The sequence below is a fragment of the Ciona robusta genome, chromosome 9 (assembly GCF_009617815.1).
Source record: "Ciona robusta chromosome 9, ASM961781v2".
Classification (NCBI taxonomy): Eukaryota; Metazoa; Chordata; class Ascidiacea; order Phlebobranchia; family Cionidae; genus Ciona; species Ciona robusta.
The window spans coordinates 2,448,178-2,460,721 of NC_143243.1; the positions used below are offsets into that span (position 1 = coordinate 2,448,178).

A 12,544-nucleotide genomic window follows, 5' to 3' on the forward strand; every position below is an offset into this window, starting at 1 on the left:
ATATGGTAGCGACCGAACGGAAGCATATATGGCTCGCGTGACAGATTAATAATAAACAGTAGACGTTGTTAGATGAATGATTAACTGTTTTCTCGAGTTTCCTGACATGCATACAATAAACAAAAAACAACAGTCTCAAGTTTAGTTCTGACAGTGCATACAACAGTATATTTACTACAAGCTTATACACAAATCACATTCATTGGACCGGGTACAAAGGAATATTATCCTTTCGCGATAATTAAACGAATAAGTTGTGAAAGAAACGAGAAACAAAGAATGGCTTACGCAGTCAACGAATTAATATAATTGATTTTGAAAATATATAATATTTTTCATCAGTGGAAATTTTGATGTAAATTGGGTAAAATCTGATGTTTTAACATCGATAAAAGGTGACATTGCATGGCAACAAACCGCAACACAGAAGAAGATAAAGAGTTCGTTGTATAATTATGTACAGTTTGTAAAAGTTTTTGTAACGAGACAGGTCTTGGAGAAATTTAAACTGAATTTACTCTGTAAACAGGAGGGTCTGATAAATCCGAAGCGCAACTTTCTGTTGAACTACAACAATGCACTCGGCTTTTAAGAGGCTCCGCTTGTTTCCTGTATTTGTATGGGATCATGGGATCTCGGGGCCCCCAATCCGCGTCACAGCGAGAAATCGCAGCCAGCCTCTGAAAATTAGAATTGTGGTAAAACACAGTTCCGGATTGTGCTAATAAAAAACGCGGCGCCGTGGCAAAGTGGTTACGGGCGCATGCCTCGAGCCCAAACGTTAGAGTACAAAGCTCAAGCATTGCGGGCATATGTTTCTTTTAGCTATGTCTTTTCTGAAAATTGCTGCAACTTAGTCTTTCCCTATTGGTTGTCTAAAGTGTTATCCAAACATTACAACAACAAAAATCAAAAAAACAAAACAATTACACACAAAGAAAGCCAACTCGTAAGAGGGCGCGCGAGGGTAAACAAGTCACATTTATTCGACACGCAAAATTGTGAAGCGTTTCATATTAAAAAAAATAAACCAAAATAAAATTTTACCTCTGGCAAAGAACCCTTAGCTCTTGGGTGGTAATTTAGTTGGTAAATCGCCCATCCAGGAATCATAAGAATTGAAGCCGAAGCAGAAAGCCAGCCCACAACCTCAGCCCAGCTGGGATAAACAATCTTGTTATATTCGACGGGTGAATAGAAAGCAAGATGAGCAGTCATGATCAACTGTTAAGGATAAAAATATGTTATGGTAGGGGGGGTAAGATGGTACTTGTTTTATTCACACTTCTTGTCACATTTGGTGGTAAATAAAGAATATTTATGACTAACTGTTATGATAAATTTATTGTTACATTGAACCTTGAAATGAATACATAATTAGTTGAATAAATTGGTAACTCGTTAGCTGGCACGAGGTGTATGAAACAGAACATCCGTATTGCAACGACTGTCGTTTTTCGGCTACGCGAGGATAAAGCAAGTTACAGTTTTCAAATAACCCAAAATTTAATGCATAGACGGTATACGTATAGTTAGTTGCGATATTTTTATAATCATTAAACCAGCGCATTAAAATAACTGTACATACATTGCTCTATAAATAAACTGAATTGTTAAATCAACTTAATGCATAAGTTCTATTTAGTTTACTCCATAAATATAAAACCAACGCATTTGTGTTACAGTATACAAACAAACTGTTCAGTATATTTAGCTGCATTGACTCACACAAGCGCTAAAACTACTTGGAAAATTTCCACGAACCCGTTTGACCCCAGGCTCTTGATAAGAACTTTATAATGGGAGTAGTAAACAAACTTTAGAGGTGACACCGAACAGAGTATAGATTTCATTTTAGCGTGTATACTCTTTACATAACGTAACATATACGCGGTTAAAAAAGCGTTGGTAACTGTACACCGTTACATCACCGTTTTTTCAGCTTCCTAAAACGGTGGTTAGTGTGATGTTGCGTCTGTGCATCCAGTCCAAAGGTTACAGGCGCGAGGCGCGATGCTGCTATTATTTAGGTATGTGTCGTTTGGCAAGATACTAAACGACAATTGCTTTAACTTAGTGGTACTTTATCGGTTGTTTAAATTGCCTCCCAAGCGACATAAAACACAACAACCCCCAAAGTGACATAGTGATATACACGGTAACTCGTAAGCGGGCACGAGGTGTATAAAACAAAATACCTAATATTATAACGACTGTCGTTGCCCCGCAACGCGAGAACAAATAATTAAATTCATTCATTCAAGTTCTTTATAAAGCATATAGTTCTTAGTAACTTACGAATATGCAGATGGGAGTAATACAGCTCCATGTAGCTTTCCACCAGGGCCATAAGAACGGCTTGTGTCCAATCATGCAACGGATGTCGTACAAGAAACGATCAACGCCTGTAAAACAATGAAATTTTGTTACGTCACAATCACCACAAACTCGTATGGACTCAGCATAGGTTTTTGTATGAAACTTTATTTATAGTAATGTGGGGTAAGATGGGACATTTTTCATTATCTTTTATTGTTCTATTTGGTAGTGAACAAGGAATATTTACAGTAATATACAAACGTAGACTCGAGAACTTAAAAGAGCTTCTTAATTGTTAAAAACACGATCAGGAAATATGGGATATTACGTTCTAAAGGTCTCATCTTACCCCAAAGTACTATATATATTGTATACATAACGTATGTGTGTGTAGTTTGAAGTGTTGTCAACAATAATATGAAAATTAGACATTGGTTATAACAGCAAAATGAATATACTGCCTACAGCAGCAAAATGTATATACTGGTTACAGCAGTATAATTTATAGAAGCAACATGCATACAGGATACAGTAACAAATATATCTTACCGTAAACCCAGGCAATACATATGATCTCACACACAGCAGCGCACATTAACGGGAAACCGGACGCGTACCAATCGATCAATGTAACCCAATACATCCCACTCTATAACAAAACAAATTGGTTACAACGTAAACTGTATGTATATTAAGTGGTAAAGAACAATTGGAATTGTGCAGGGGGGGGGGAAGATAGGACACTTTTTCGTTCTATTTTCTCACCCCATTTGGTAGTAAACAAAGAACATTTAAAGAATTATTAAACCGTATCTCCCCAACTCCCATAGACCGGTATTAATCGTTTAAAACACGATGAGAATGTTATGTGCACGATGAGAATGTTATGTGCACGATGAGAATGTTATGTGCACGATGAGAATGTTATGTGCTATAGGTGCCTCATCTTTCCCCACCCTATAGGGTGGTTCTTTTAGGCCAACGATTTAGGAACTATTAGTTAGTTCAGATGACAGTTAAACGTATTTTACGCTGGGTTTAAAGTGTATTGCAACTACCGGTATGTCGTTGGGTTAAAACTTTAAACGTGTATCTCAACTTTGCTCTGTTTAATTTGATGAGTTTAGACCAGTTTTATAGATTTTTAATTTTGTTAATGAGGTCCTATAGTGTGCCACGCCATGGAACAAGATTTAGGCCAGAGTTGGGCTACCCTAACATCAAGGGTGCTTCCGCATTGACCTCAACCGGATATTGAAGCCTGTCGCTTCCCCGAAAGTAGACGACAAAAAAAGGGCTTTAATGGTAATAGATAGGAGATCATGAACAGTTTCGGTCCATAAAACTGTTTTTGTATCACAAAGGAAATTTTCCAAATACCATTTTTTAAGCATGCAGTGTTATAACGAGATTTGAAAAGGCATTTTTATGGAATTGTTTTACGCCTTAAACGATTGTTTTTCTGCCACAGTAATAACACTGCCGTAATTTACATGGTACTTACCTAATACCATTGTTAATTTCAGGGATAAAAAAGATATTGTAATATTGTAACTACCTCTGTAACCATCGGTATTGCTAGTAGGAATTGTACAAAGCAAAGGCCGGCAAGGAATTTGACACGATTTTTTCGAAACCAAGATACTTCGTCAAGAAGTCCAGACACCACAGCTTCGATCATTCCAAACTATACATAAGGCAAACGGGTTAGCTAGTTATATACGAACCCTGGGATAAAAAGGGATTGCGAAAAATTGACGAAGATTTGCGCTACCAGCATGAAAGAGATGGGAGAGTTTTGAAAGCGCACACGAAGAAAAAAACCTAAAAAGAAATTTGGCATCGAGGTTGCATTATTACGTCACATAATCGATTCTTGGAACGAGGAGTTCGTTAATAAATCGATGCTGAATAGAAAAGGGAATGGAAAATTTGGGGAAAGTTAGAACAAAAAACGAAAATGTATAGAAAAATCTGGGACTTTGGGACTCAAGATTGTATTTATGAAGAATTAATTTACCTTTACAAGTTATTTTATCAATGGTTGAAAAACTAATGACGTGTGCGCGTGTTTGGAGGATAAAAACTACACCATTTTTGTTATAAGTTACATTATTTGTGTTATATAGGATTTTACCATGATGAGAATGAAGAGAAATTAAAAGTGCTGGTAGGTGAGTGAAGAATTAAAACGAAATATTCGACTAGATTAAAATTACGAAATATTTTTCACTGTTTACCGGCTACCGAACACTGGGGGGCGGGCGTGAGTCGGAGGACCTTGCAAACTCATCGACGGTGCCCAGGCCTGCCCCTAGCGGACATAATGCATAGAGAGGAAATTCACGGGGTTAGTTGTCGACATTAACTACTTCAGCAGTCATAATTAGGTATAATGTACGTCAGTTATACTGCATTTGGCGTGCAAATTGTAACATGCAAACATGACGTATGGAATGGTCATTTTTACTAAACGGCTATTTCCGTAATTATAAAAAAATATAAAAATGTATAAACACAATAGACCTGCAAAAACAAAAGGGTTACCAAATATAACCACGAAAAAATACAACTGTTAAAACGCCTTTCTGTTTTGTTGCAGCAACAGCATATAAAGATATTTGTTATTTTGTCAGAAAATTTAACAGAATTTCGCGTTTAACGTTTCGCAATTTATATTTATAGTTAAAACAAAACTCCACGTACCTGCTCGGAGTGAAACGCTTAAAGAAGAACAGTTAACATATGTCTACAACATGACAGAAAGGATCTGGCGCTTTCAGTATACAGCCATATGTAATAAAGTTTAGTATTTGCTAAGAAGTTTATTCAGTTTTTGTTTCAAATTTTTTTTTTTCGAAATTCGATTTTTCAGATTACCCAAATTGCCACTAATCATTTAACATACTGTGGGGAAATATTGCGCAATCCTCTCGGTCATGTAGCAAGCAAATGAATCAGTAACGTTCCCACCTGGCTGTCCAAACCAAGATTTAAAAGCATGAAGAAAAATAGGAACGCCCATAATGGGGCAATTGGTAGATTGGCAACGGCAGCAGGGTAGGCAACAAAAGCAAGTCCGGCTCCTGTAAAGAACAGAAATCTTAGGTTTACTACGGGAGGTAAGAAAAGATATCGTTAGCACTTAAATCCCATATCCCCTGATCGTTTTTTACAATTAACAACGCTCGTTTAGGGTGGTAAAAATGGAGTTACATGATTCTGTAAAATGTTCTTGGTTTGCTACCAAATGGGACGCGAAAAGAGAATGAAATCATGTCCCACTTCACCCCAACCTGTTACCTCATTTTATCGGAATGTTGGTCCCTATTGTTGATTAGAACGTTAAGGGTCGGATGATGGTGCTAATATAGTTGTTGTTATGTCACAAGTGGACTTACGTACACTTATGCTAGGCATTTAAAGAGGCTTATACCATAAAGATATATACATCAAACGCATATATGGACAAAACGGATATATGTATATGTCGTTGCCGGGTGTTCCATAAATGTGCAATAGGTCTTATGACACTTGTTTGTTTTGTGATTTAAAGAACCGACGTTTCGACTGCCATATGGTAAGACATCATCAGGGCTTACAAAGGGATATAGATTTTAATTCAAACCGATTTGACATTAATGTTTTCCGTTTTTTGCTTTCGATTTATCTGTTCAAATGTAGAACGGAATATTGTAGACCGACCGGACTTTATATAGTAGGGTGGGGGAGACGGGACACATTTAGCGCATAATATCCAAATAACCTGATTGTGTTTTAAATAATTAAGAAAAGTCTATGGGATTCGTCAGAATAAAGTTTATAGTTCTTTGAATGTTCTTTGTTTACTACCAAATGGGTCAAAAAAATAGAATGAAAATGTGTAAATCTTCCCCCACCACACTATACTTTATCAACTCGTACGTTGGTTATATCATACAGTATATAGGCACGCGAGGTATATTAATATTCCATTACATATATAACCCACAAACATTCGTACCTTGATCAACAACGTCTTCAATATCTCTACCAGTCTGAAATGCCAGCGCCCCGAGGACTGAGAACACAACAAACCCGGCAAGGAAACTCGTACAACAATTTACAAAACATATGGACACCGCGTCTCTATAACACAGGGCATTTCAATCAATTTATTGCTCGCCTTATTGATATTACTGAAATCGATATTTAACAAGAGAAATATTAAGGTTGTTTTCAACTTTAGCAGTCAGCAAAATGTTTATGGGGACTCAGCACACGGAAGCAATCGTAAAGTTACCTGTAAACGTTGTTATTAAACTTATTAAGCGAGGAATAAGAAAGCAGGACGCCCCACGCTGCACCCAGCGAATAAAAGATCTGAACAGCCGCATCGGACCATACCTGTAAAAGTAAACCAATAGAGAAAAAAGTAAATTAAATTTTGTCGCAACTAGTTTTGCAGTTATTAGGGCATACAATGAGGAAAGTAGGCAAAGTAAATACAGTTTCCTTTGAGGTGGTGAATATAAAACAGTAGTGGCACAATTCTATGGCTAAGCAAACAATCATGGTCCCTTAAAAGGTGTTGGCCACAAGGAAGGCCGCGAGAGGAAATTGCGTCACATTAGCCGATGTTCTATGGTGAAAGATGCATATGCGGTAGTTATACCTTCACGTCCTGCAATCGCGTAATATTAGGTGTTAGATAATAATGTATTCCATCCATAGCACCTTCCTCCATAACACCACGGATCAATAGAATCACCAAAACAACGTACGGAAATGTGGCAGTGAAATAGACAACCTGTAAAAAACGAATTAATACAATATAAGTTGTTGCTGCCAGGCGTATATGTTATAGGTGTGAATCAGACCTAACTTTAAATGTCTAAGGTACTTTAATTCTATCACACATAAACAAAGGTCGCTTTTAGCTTATAGTTATGAACAACTAAGGAAGTTTAAGAAACTATGCCACATAGTAAAGCATATTTGCTCTACTACTGTATGGTCTAAATTCCCTACAGTATAGAATAATCAATTACGGTCAATGTACAAAGTCTAAAATAAGTGTGTGAGTCTCTCTGTAGAGTAACGCTATCAGATCTCTAAAGCTGTGAAATTTGTTTCAAAGACAGGCGCTAACGATTTTTTTTTGCAAATTACGTAACATTGATTTTTTCAAAGGATAACAAAGAATCAATTAAAGCAGTAAATGGAATTCATAATAACATAAGTTGGTAAAATACGTTGTTGGTATACAACTATTTCGGGAATAGTGACAATTAAAAGGCGCACCTGCTAAACCCAACATACAGAAACTCACAGTGAGGTGTAGCTTTTCAAATGAAATATTAGGCCTTCGATTAGGACTAGGTGCATGAAACAAATACCCAATATATAGTAGATTGAGGTAAGATGGTTCAAGTTTTCATTGTGTTTATCATCCCATTTGGTGGAAAAAAAAGGATAATTAGAAAGTATATAACCGTGTCCTCAAGATTCTAAAAAGGCGTTGTTAACTGTTAAAACACGATTAGAAAATATGGGAATGGGACATTATGTGCTAACGGTATCCATCTTACTCCACAGTACTATATTGTATCATAACCACCACATACCTTGCCTGACCATTTGACTCCTTTAAACAAACACATAAACACGATGACCCATGCAAGGGCAAGGAATCCCAACAACTCCCACTGTATTCCACCCACTGTAGCAATGCTGTCGGTCAAACGGAGAACTTTTCGTCTGTGGGTTTTGAATTATTAGTAATCAGCAAAATAAATATCAAAAAAACGTCTTTAGAGAATAAAATATGATAGTGTAGGAAATTAACGTTTTTCGTCTTTTTTGCGGGCAACGTTTCTAAAATTACATACATGTCATTTTTTAGTTTAAAATGTAAGTTAATGCTGGAACTTTTTGAAGTTAAGTTATTGCTAAAACCTAAAACATAAAGTTATATTTTCCTAAGTTATTGCAAAATCTTGAACTCGTTTTACCGCACAGCAGGGGCCGCGGCATACAGTTCGTTAAACCCAATAAAACGCGTTATAAATTAAACTTGATAACTCTAATAAAATACGGTGTATTAAACTTACGAGAAATATTCCTGGGACGAAGTGTTAAATTGGATGCAAGAACCGTTTACATCTATGCTCTCTGTCCAGCTATTATGGCCCATATAGGAAACGTTGTTTAACTGAGTATAATTGACAGACGTGTTCATTATATCTTCGAACCATCCTTTGCCTTTTCCGCAATCAATACCAGTCCATACGGGAGGCATAGTGGTATTTGAACCTAAAATAACAGTATAACTAAAACGGCAAAAATTATATTTAAGTGGAGTAAGATGGGACATTTTCCCACTTTCCGTCAGTCCCGGTAAATACCGAATATTTACAGCACCATATCTTTAAGAGAGCGCTGTTTATAATTTAAAACACAACCAGGATAAATGGGATACTGTGGGCTGACAGTAACCCATCTTAGCCCAAAGTACTATATTCTGCTGGCATTTCTTTTGATGGGAATTCGTTTATCATAAAAAAATGTTAGATAAATTAGACTGCGGGAGTAGGCCGTTTTAAAAACGGCGCCAGGCTCATACGTTAAAAACAACATAGCCCGATAATCGTGTTGCTACGGAGTTAAACAAAGGCAGGTAATAAAAAACAAATTCTTACTGTAGTTGGTTCGGCAGAACTCTGTGTTCCAATCGTTCCCACACGTCGACCACGGTAAAGTTGACGTGAATGAGTTGAAAATGAAATGTAAACTGTAGGCTATAATAACGTTGTAATAAACGCATACCATGAACGATATGATCATCATGCAGAATCCGACTCCTGGAAAAAAACAAAGTTAATGACAACTGAGATTTGCGTGCCAACGATCAATGAGTGAATTAAAGGAAGTCATTTGTCCTAGCGTGGCCAGAATTCTGAATGGCTATTCCGTTCATGTTTCGTCACCACTCACAGGGCGCCACGTTTGCAACTTTGTGGGGTATTTTTTTTGCTCTGTATGGCTAACAAATTTTTCAATCCATAGGGGACCACTGGATTAGAGTAATTTCCGTTTCGTCACTTGGCAAAACACACACGCCTACTGTATAGTAACAGCAGTTTTGATGCAAGCACTAAGGCTATACCCTATACCAAGGCGCCAATGTAAGTTCGTGGTTTGTTGATCAAACAAGATAAATAATTTAACAATGCGTCACATGTAGAATAATTTCCTACCTTTAAATATAGGAGCTATCTTCCATATGGCAACTGGACCTAAAGCTCCAAACTGCCCGAAAGACAGTTCAAGGAAAAACAGAGGGATTCCACAAATTAATAAAAAGATGAGGTATGGAATGAGAAATGCTCCTGTGAAAAATAATAAATGTTTACAATAATGTGTAGAGAGTTCACAGTAATTAAAAGGGAATCCTGCTATGGTATAGTGTGATAAGATGAAACATGTTTTAAAAATCTTTTCGTCCAATTTGGTCGTAAACAAAGAAAATTTACAGATTTATAGCCCTATATGACTTAATAGAGCGTGGTTACTTGTTCAAAACACGATCAGAAAATGTGGAATTTTGGTGCTAAGGTATTCTATCTTACCCCACAGTACCATTTTTAAAAATCGTTTAATACGGACGAACATATTCTTCAAGTTGTGATATAAAATATCTTTTGAAACTGTCGTTATAATAATTTATCTGTGAACCGCAATGATTTTACCTCCCCCATTCTTGTAGCAGAGATAAGGAAATCGCCATATGTTTCCCAGTCCTACCGCATAACCGATACAAGATAACATAAAATCAAGTTTCTTATCCCAGGTCTCTCGTTCGACTTCGCCCTGCAAATATATGTTTGGTATTGCCAGCTGCCGGAATAGGGTAGTACTTATGGCGTCAGTGGTAAAAGTGTAAATATGTCATTGATTATACACGTCAATGTGGTTACCTTAGCAGCAGGTTTCTTCCCATCTATCAGACTTACGACAGGGTCGTCTGATAACTCCTGAAAATATTAGAGTTACGTAACATTTAATAATAGTAATCGAAGATTATTTCGAAAAGGTTATTCAGGTCAAAAAGATGATTGGGTCAAACAATTAAGTTATTTTGGACAGCTGCGTTTTGTATTGGGAACGCGACTGTTCAGTAACGTGTAATACAGTTCGCACTCGTGGAGCGTGAAATATCGGGCCAAATTGAGATCACAGTAAATCATGAAACGTAATCTACCGTACGTAGTTGACACGATTAAACTGCGACCTTCGGATTACTACAGTTGTCAACAAGTACCCGAGCCATAATAGCAGTGGAAAACTACAGACTTGTGCGTAATCACAAAAGGAAAGAGGAAAATCGATCGGGCGGATGCGCTACCACGAAACTGAAACACGTACATGGCTCGTTTAAAACGGTTGTAAACACATTTAGCAGTTAGGCGTATAGATTTTTCAAAATTAAATGTTTTTACATGATGTCGTTACATACGCCGTCGATGTTTATAATGAAAACTGTTTATATATCGAATTTTGTAAGTAAATTATATTAAACATGGAAAAACTTACCGATTTCTTCATTTCTATTGACATTTTCGTTGACGGAAGGTTCGGGGGTTGGGCGCTTGTTCAAACAAACTGTAGTAAACAAGTTGTTCCTCTCCAGACGATACTCTATTACGGGTATTGCTCGACTTCGCTCGACAGCGCAGTTTGCTTCGGAAACACGTGGTTGCCTTTTTCCTTCGATCGCCGGGCGGCTCCTTCTTCACATTTTGTTTTTCTCTTCAACATCAGGCCGAAGTCTCTTTCAGGATTTAAGAAATGCATTGATGACTCAGAATTACGTAACGGGCCACTGCTAGTTACATACCATAAATGTATATCAGTATTACACAATGTGTGTTATCCGTACTACATAATATATGTGAGCTAGTCACCGTTTTATTAACTGCTGCCATGCAACAGAATTACAAAACGCTTCGTTTACAGTCCACACTAAACAGAATGTAAAACTGAAATGTTATTACAGTATTTCTAATATTTAGTAAATTACTTATTGGCTCACTATTTATAAAATCGTTTTGTCTCATTAAACAAAAGGAAATGGTTTCACAAAAATGTTGGTGTCTAAATTGTAACTGTATATTTGACTTCCTTATCACACGTGGTGTATTCATACACTCCGTGTCCAAATGATATGAACCAATGGCGCCACTAAGCGGGAAATGCCGCTTTATTAATCCAAGACATAATATCAAGTTCAACAAACAGTCTAATTTACCAATTTGCGTGTTCACTACATATATAGTAGGGTAGGGGAAGATGAAACACTTTTCGTTTTATTTTCTCTTCTAATTTGGTAGTAAACGAAGTACGTTCAAAGAATTATAAAACTATATCGCGACTCACGTTTTTAATGGCTTAAAACACAATCAGGATATTTCGGATATTTTGTGCCAAAGGTGTTCCATCTTGCCCCACTAAATGGAACGAGAAAACAGAATGAATAGGTCCCCGTGTTCCACCACCGTATACTGTATATACTTTTATTTGAAATACGTATTTATCACTTGGAAATGGGTAACACTGACATATTTATTGCACATAATACCGTGATAATTTCGATCGTGTAGGAATTTATCTTTGGTGGTTTCGTATAAAATGATAACCTGGGTGATTGCCTTCTTGATAAACAACGGCGGAGGTTTAAATTGAATTTCACGGATCTTTATATTTGCACGCAAGCTGAAACTTGACAGAGGTCAATCAGTATGCAGCGTATGCTTACATATGCTTAGAGACGAATATGAAAATCACTTATATTTATGAATTAAACATACCACTGAAAATGCACCTTTTTTCAATGTTTTCATATTATCAATATTTTATCACACAGTATTATTAATATTTTATCGAATGCAGGCGGCAATTGGAAAACTGAACTCCTCACGATGTTCTGCAGCTGCATTGTTTATTACTATTTTGCATCGCTTCGTTAGCCGACCTTAAACAGCAGTGAGGGTTCAGCCAAGTCGAAATAACTAAAATAGTTGTGAAACTGAATAAAACCCTGTTTTATACCTAAAAATAACTTTGCTAAAACCAGAAATATCCACAACGCTAAGCATATGGATTTTAACCAATACTTTTCCTGGCTTCATATATGCATTTATTTATGCTATGTACCTATACATCATACATTATAGTTTTTAATTGT

The 12,544-nt window shown here is 36.7% G+C and overlaps 1 protein-coding gene and 2 long non-coding RNA genes across 4 annotated transcripts in view; 1 reads left to right on the forward strand and 2 right to left on the reverse strand.

Moving 5' to 3' along the window:
- Nucleotides 1–140: 140 nt before the first annotated feature.
- On the reverse strand, nt 141–11,044 carry LOC149730784 (sodium- and chloride-dependent GABA transporter 1-like). The gene is made up of 16 exons (XM_089884004.1): nt 10,894–11,044; nt 10,278–10,334; nt 10,050–10,170; nt 9,558–9,689; nt 9,000–9,161; nt 8,412–8,613; nt 7,926–8,058; nt 6,974–7,108; nt 6,602–6,705; nt 6,323–6,447; nt 5,293–5,405; nt 3,878–4,006; nt 2,869–2,968; nt 2,299–2,405; nt 1,048–1,224; nt 141–680 (listed from the first exon to the last, which is right to left on the reverse strand). The coding sequence occupies exons 1-16, from the start codon at nt 10,915–10,917 to the stop codon at nt 504–506; spliced, it is 1,998 nt and encodes a 665-aa protein (XP_089740130.1). The 5' UTR covers nt 10,918–11,044; the 3' UTR covers nt 141–503.
- Nucleotides 6,596–11,762, forward strand: LOC149730785 (uncharacterized). The gene is made up of 2 exons (XR_016385639.1): nt 6,596–6,733; nt 9,367–11,762. It is a non-coding gene; the product is annotated as an uncharacterized LOC149730785 (long non-coding RNA).
- The window catches only part of LOC149730786 (uncharacterized), an 11,835-nt gene continuing 10,284 nt past the window's right edge, over nt 10,994–12,544 (reverse strand). The window contains exon 4 of one of the 2 annotated variants that reach the window (XR_016385634.1): nt 10,994–11,131. This is a non-coding gene — a long non-coding RNA (uncharacterized LOC149730786). Of the gene's footprint in view, nt 11,132–11,938; nt 12,073–12,544 lie in introns of those variants that run through there. The other variant, XR_016385635.1, reaches the window with a different exon arrangement.

What these genes read in the sequence shown, in the direction of transcription:
- LOC149730784 (XM_089884004.1), bottom strand. Translation starts at nt 10,917, where the DNA reads ATGTCAATAGAAATGAAGAAATCG. An exon ending in GAGTCAAATGGTCAGGCAAG is followed by an intron (nt 7,109 to 7,925) that starts GTATGTGGTGGT and finishes CGTTTTTTACAG; the next exon opens with GTTGTCTATTTCACTGCCAC. An exon ending in CAATACCGATGGTTACAGAG is followed by an intron (nt 2,969 to 3,877) that starts GTAGTTACAATA and finishes GTTTTGTTATAG; the next exon opens with AGTGGGATGTATTGGGTTAC.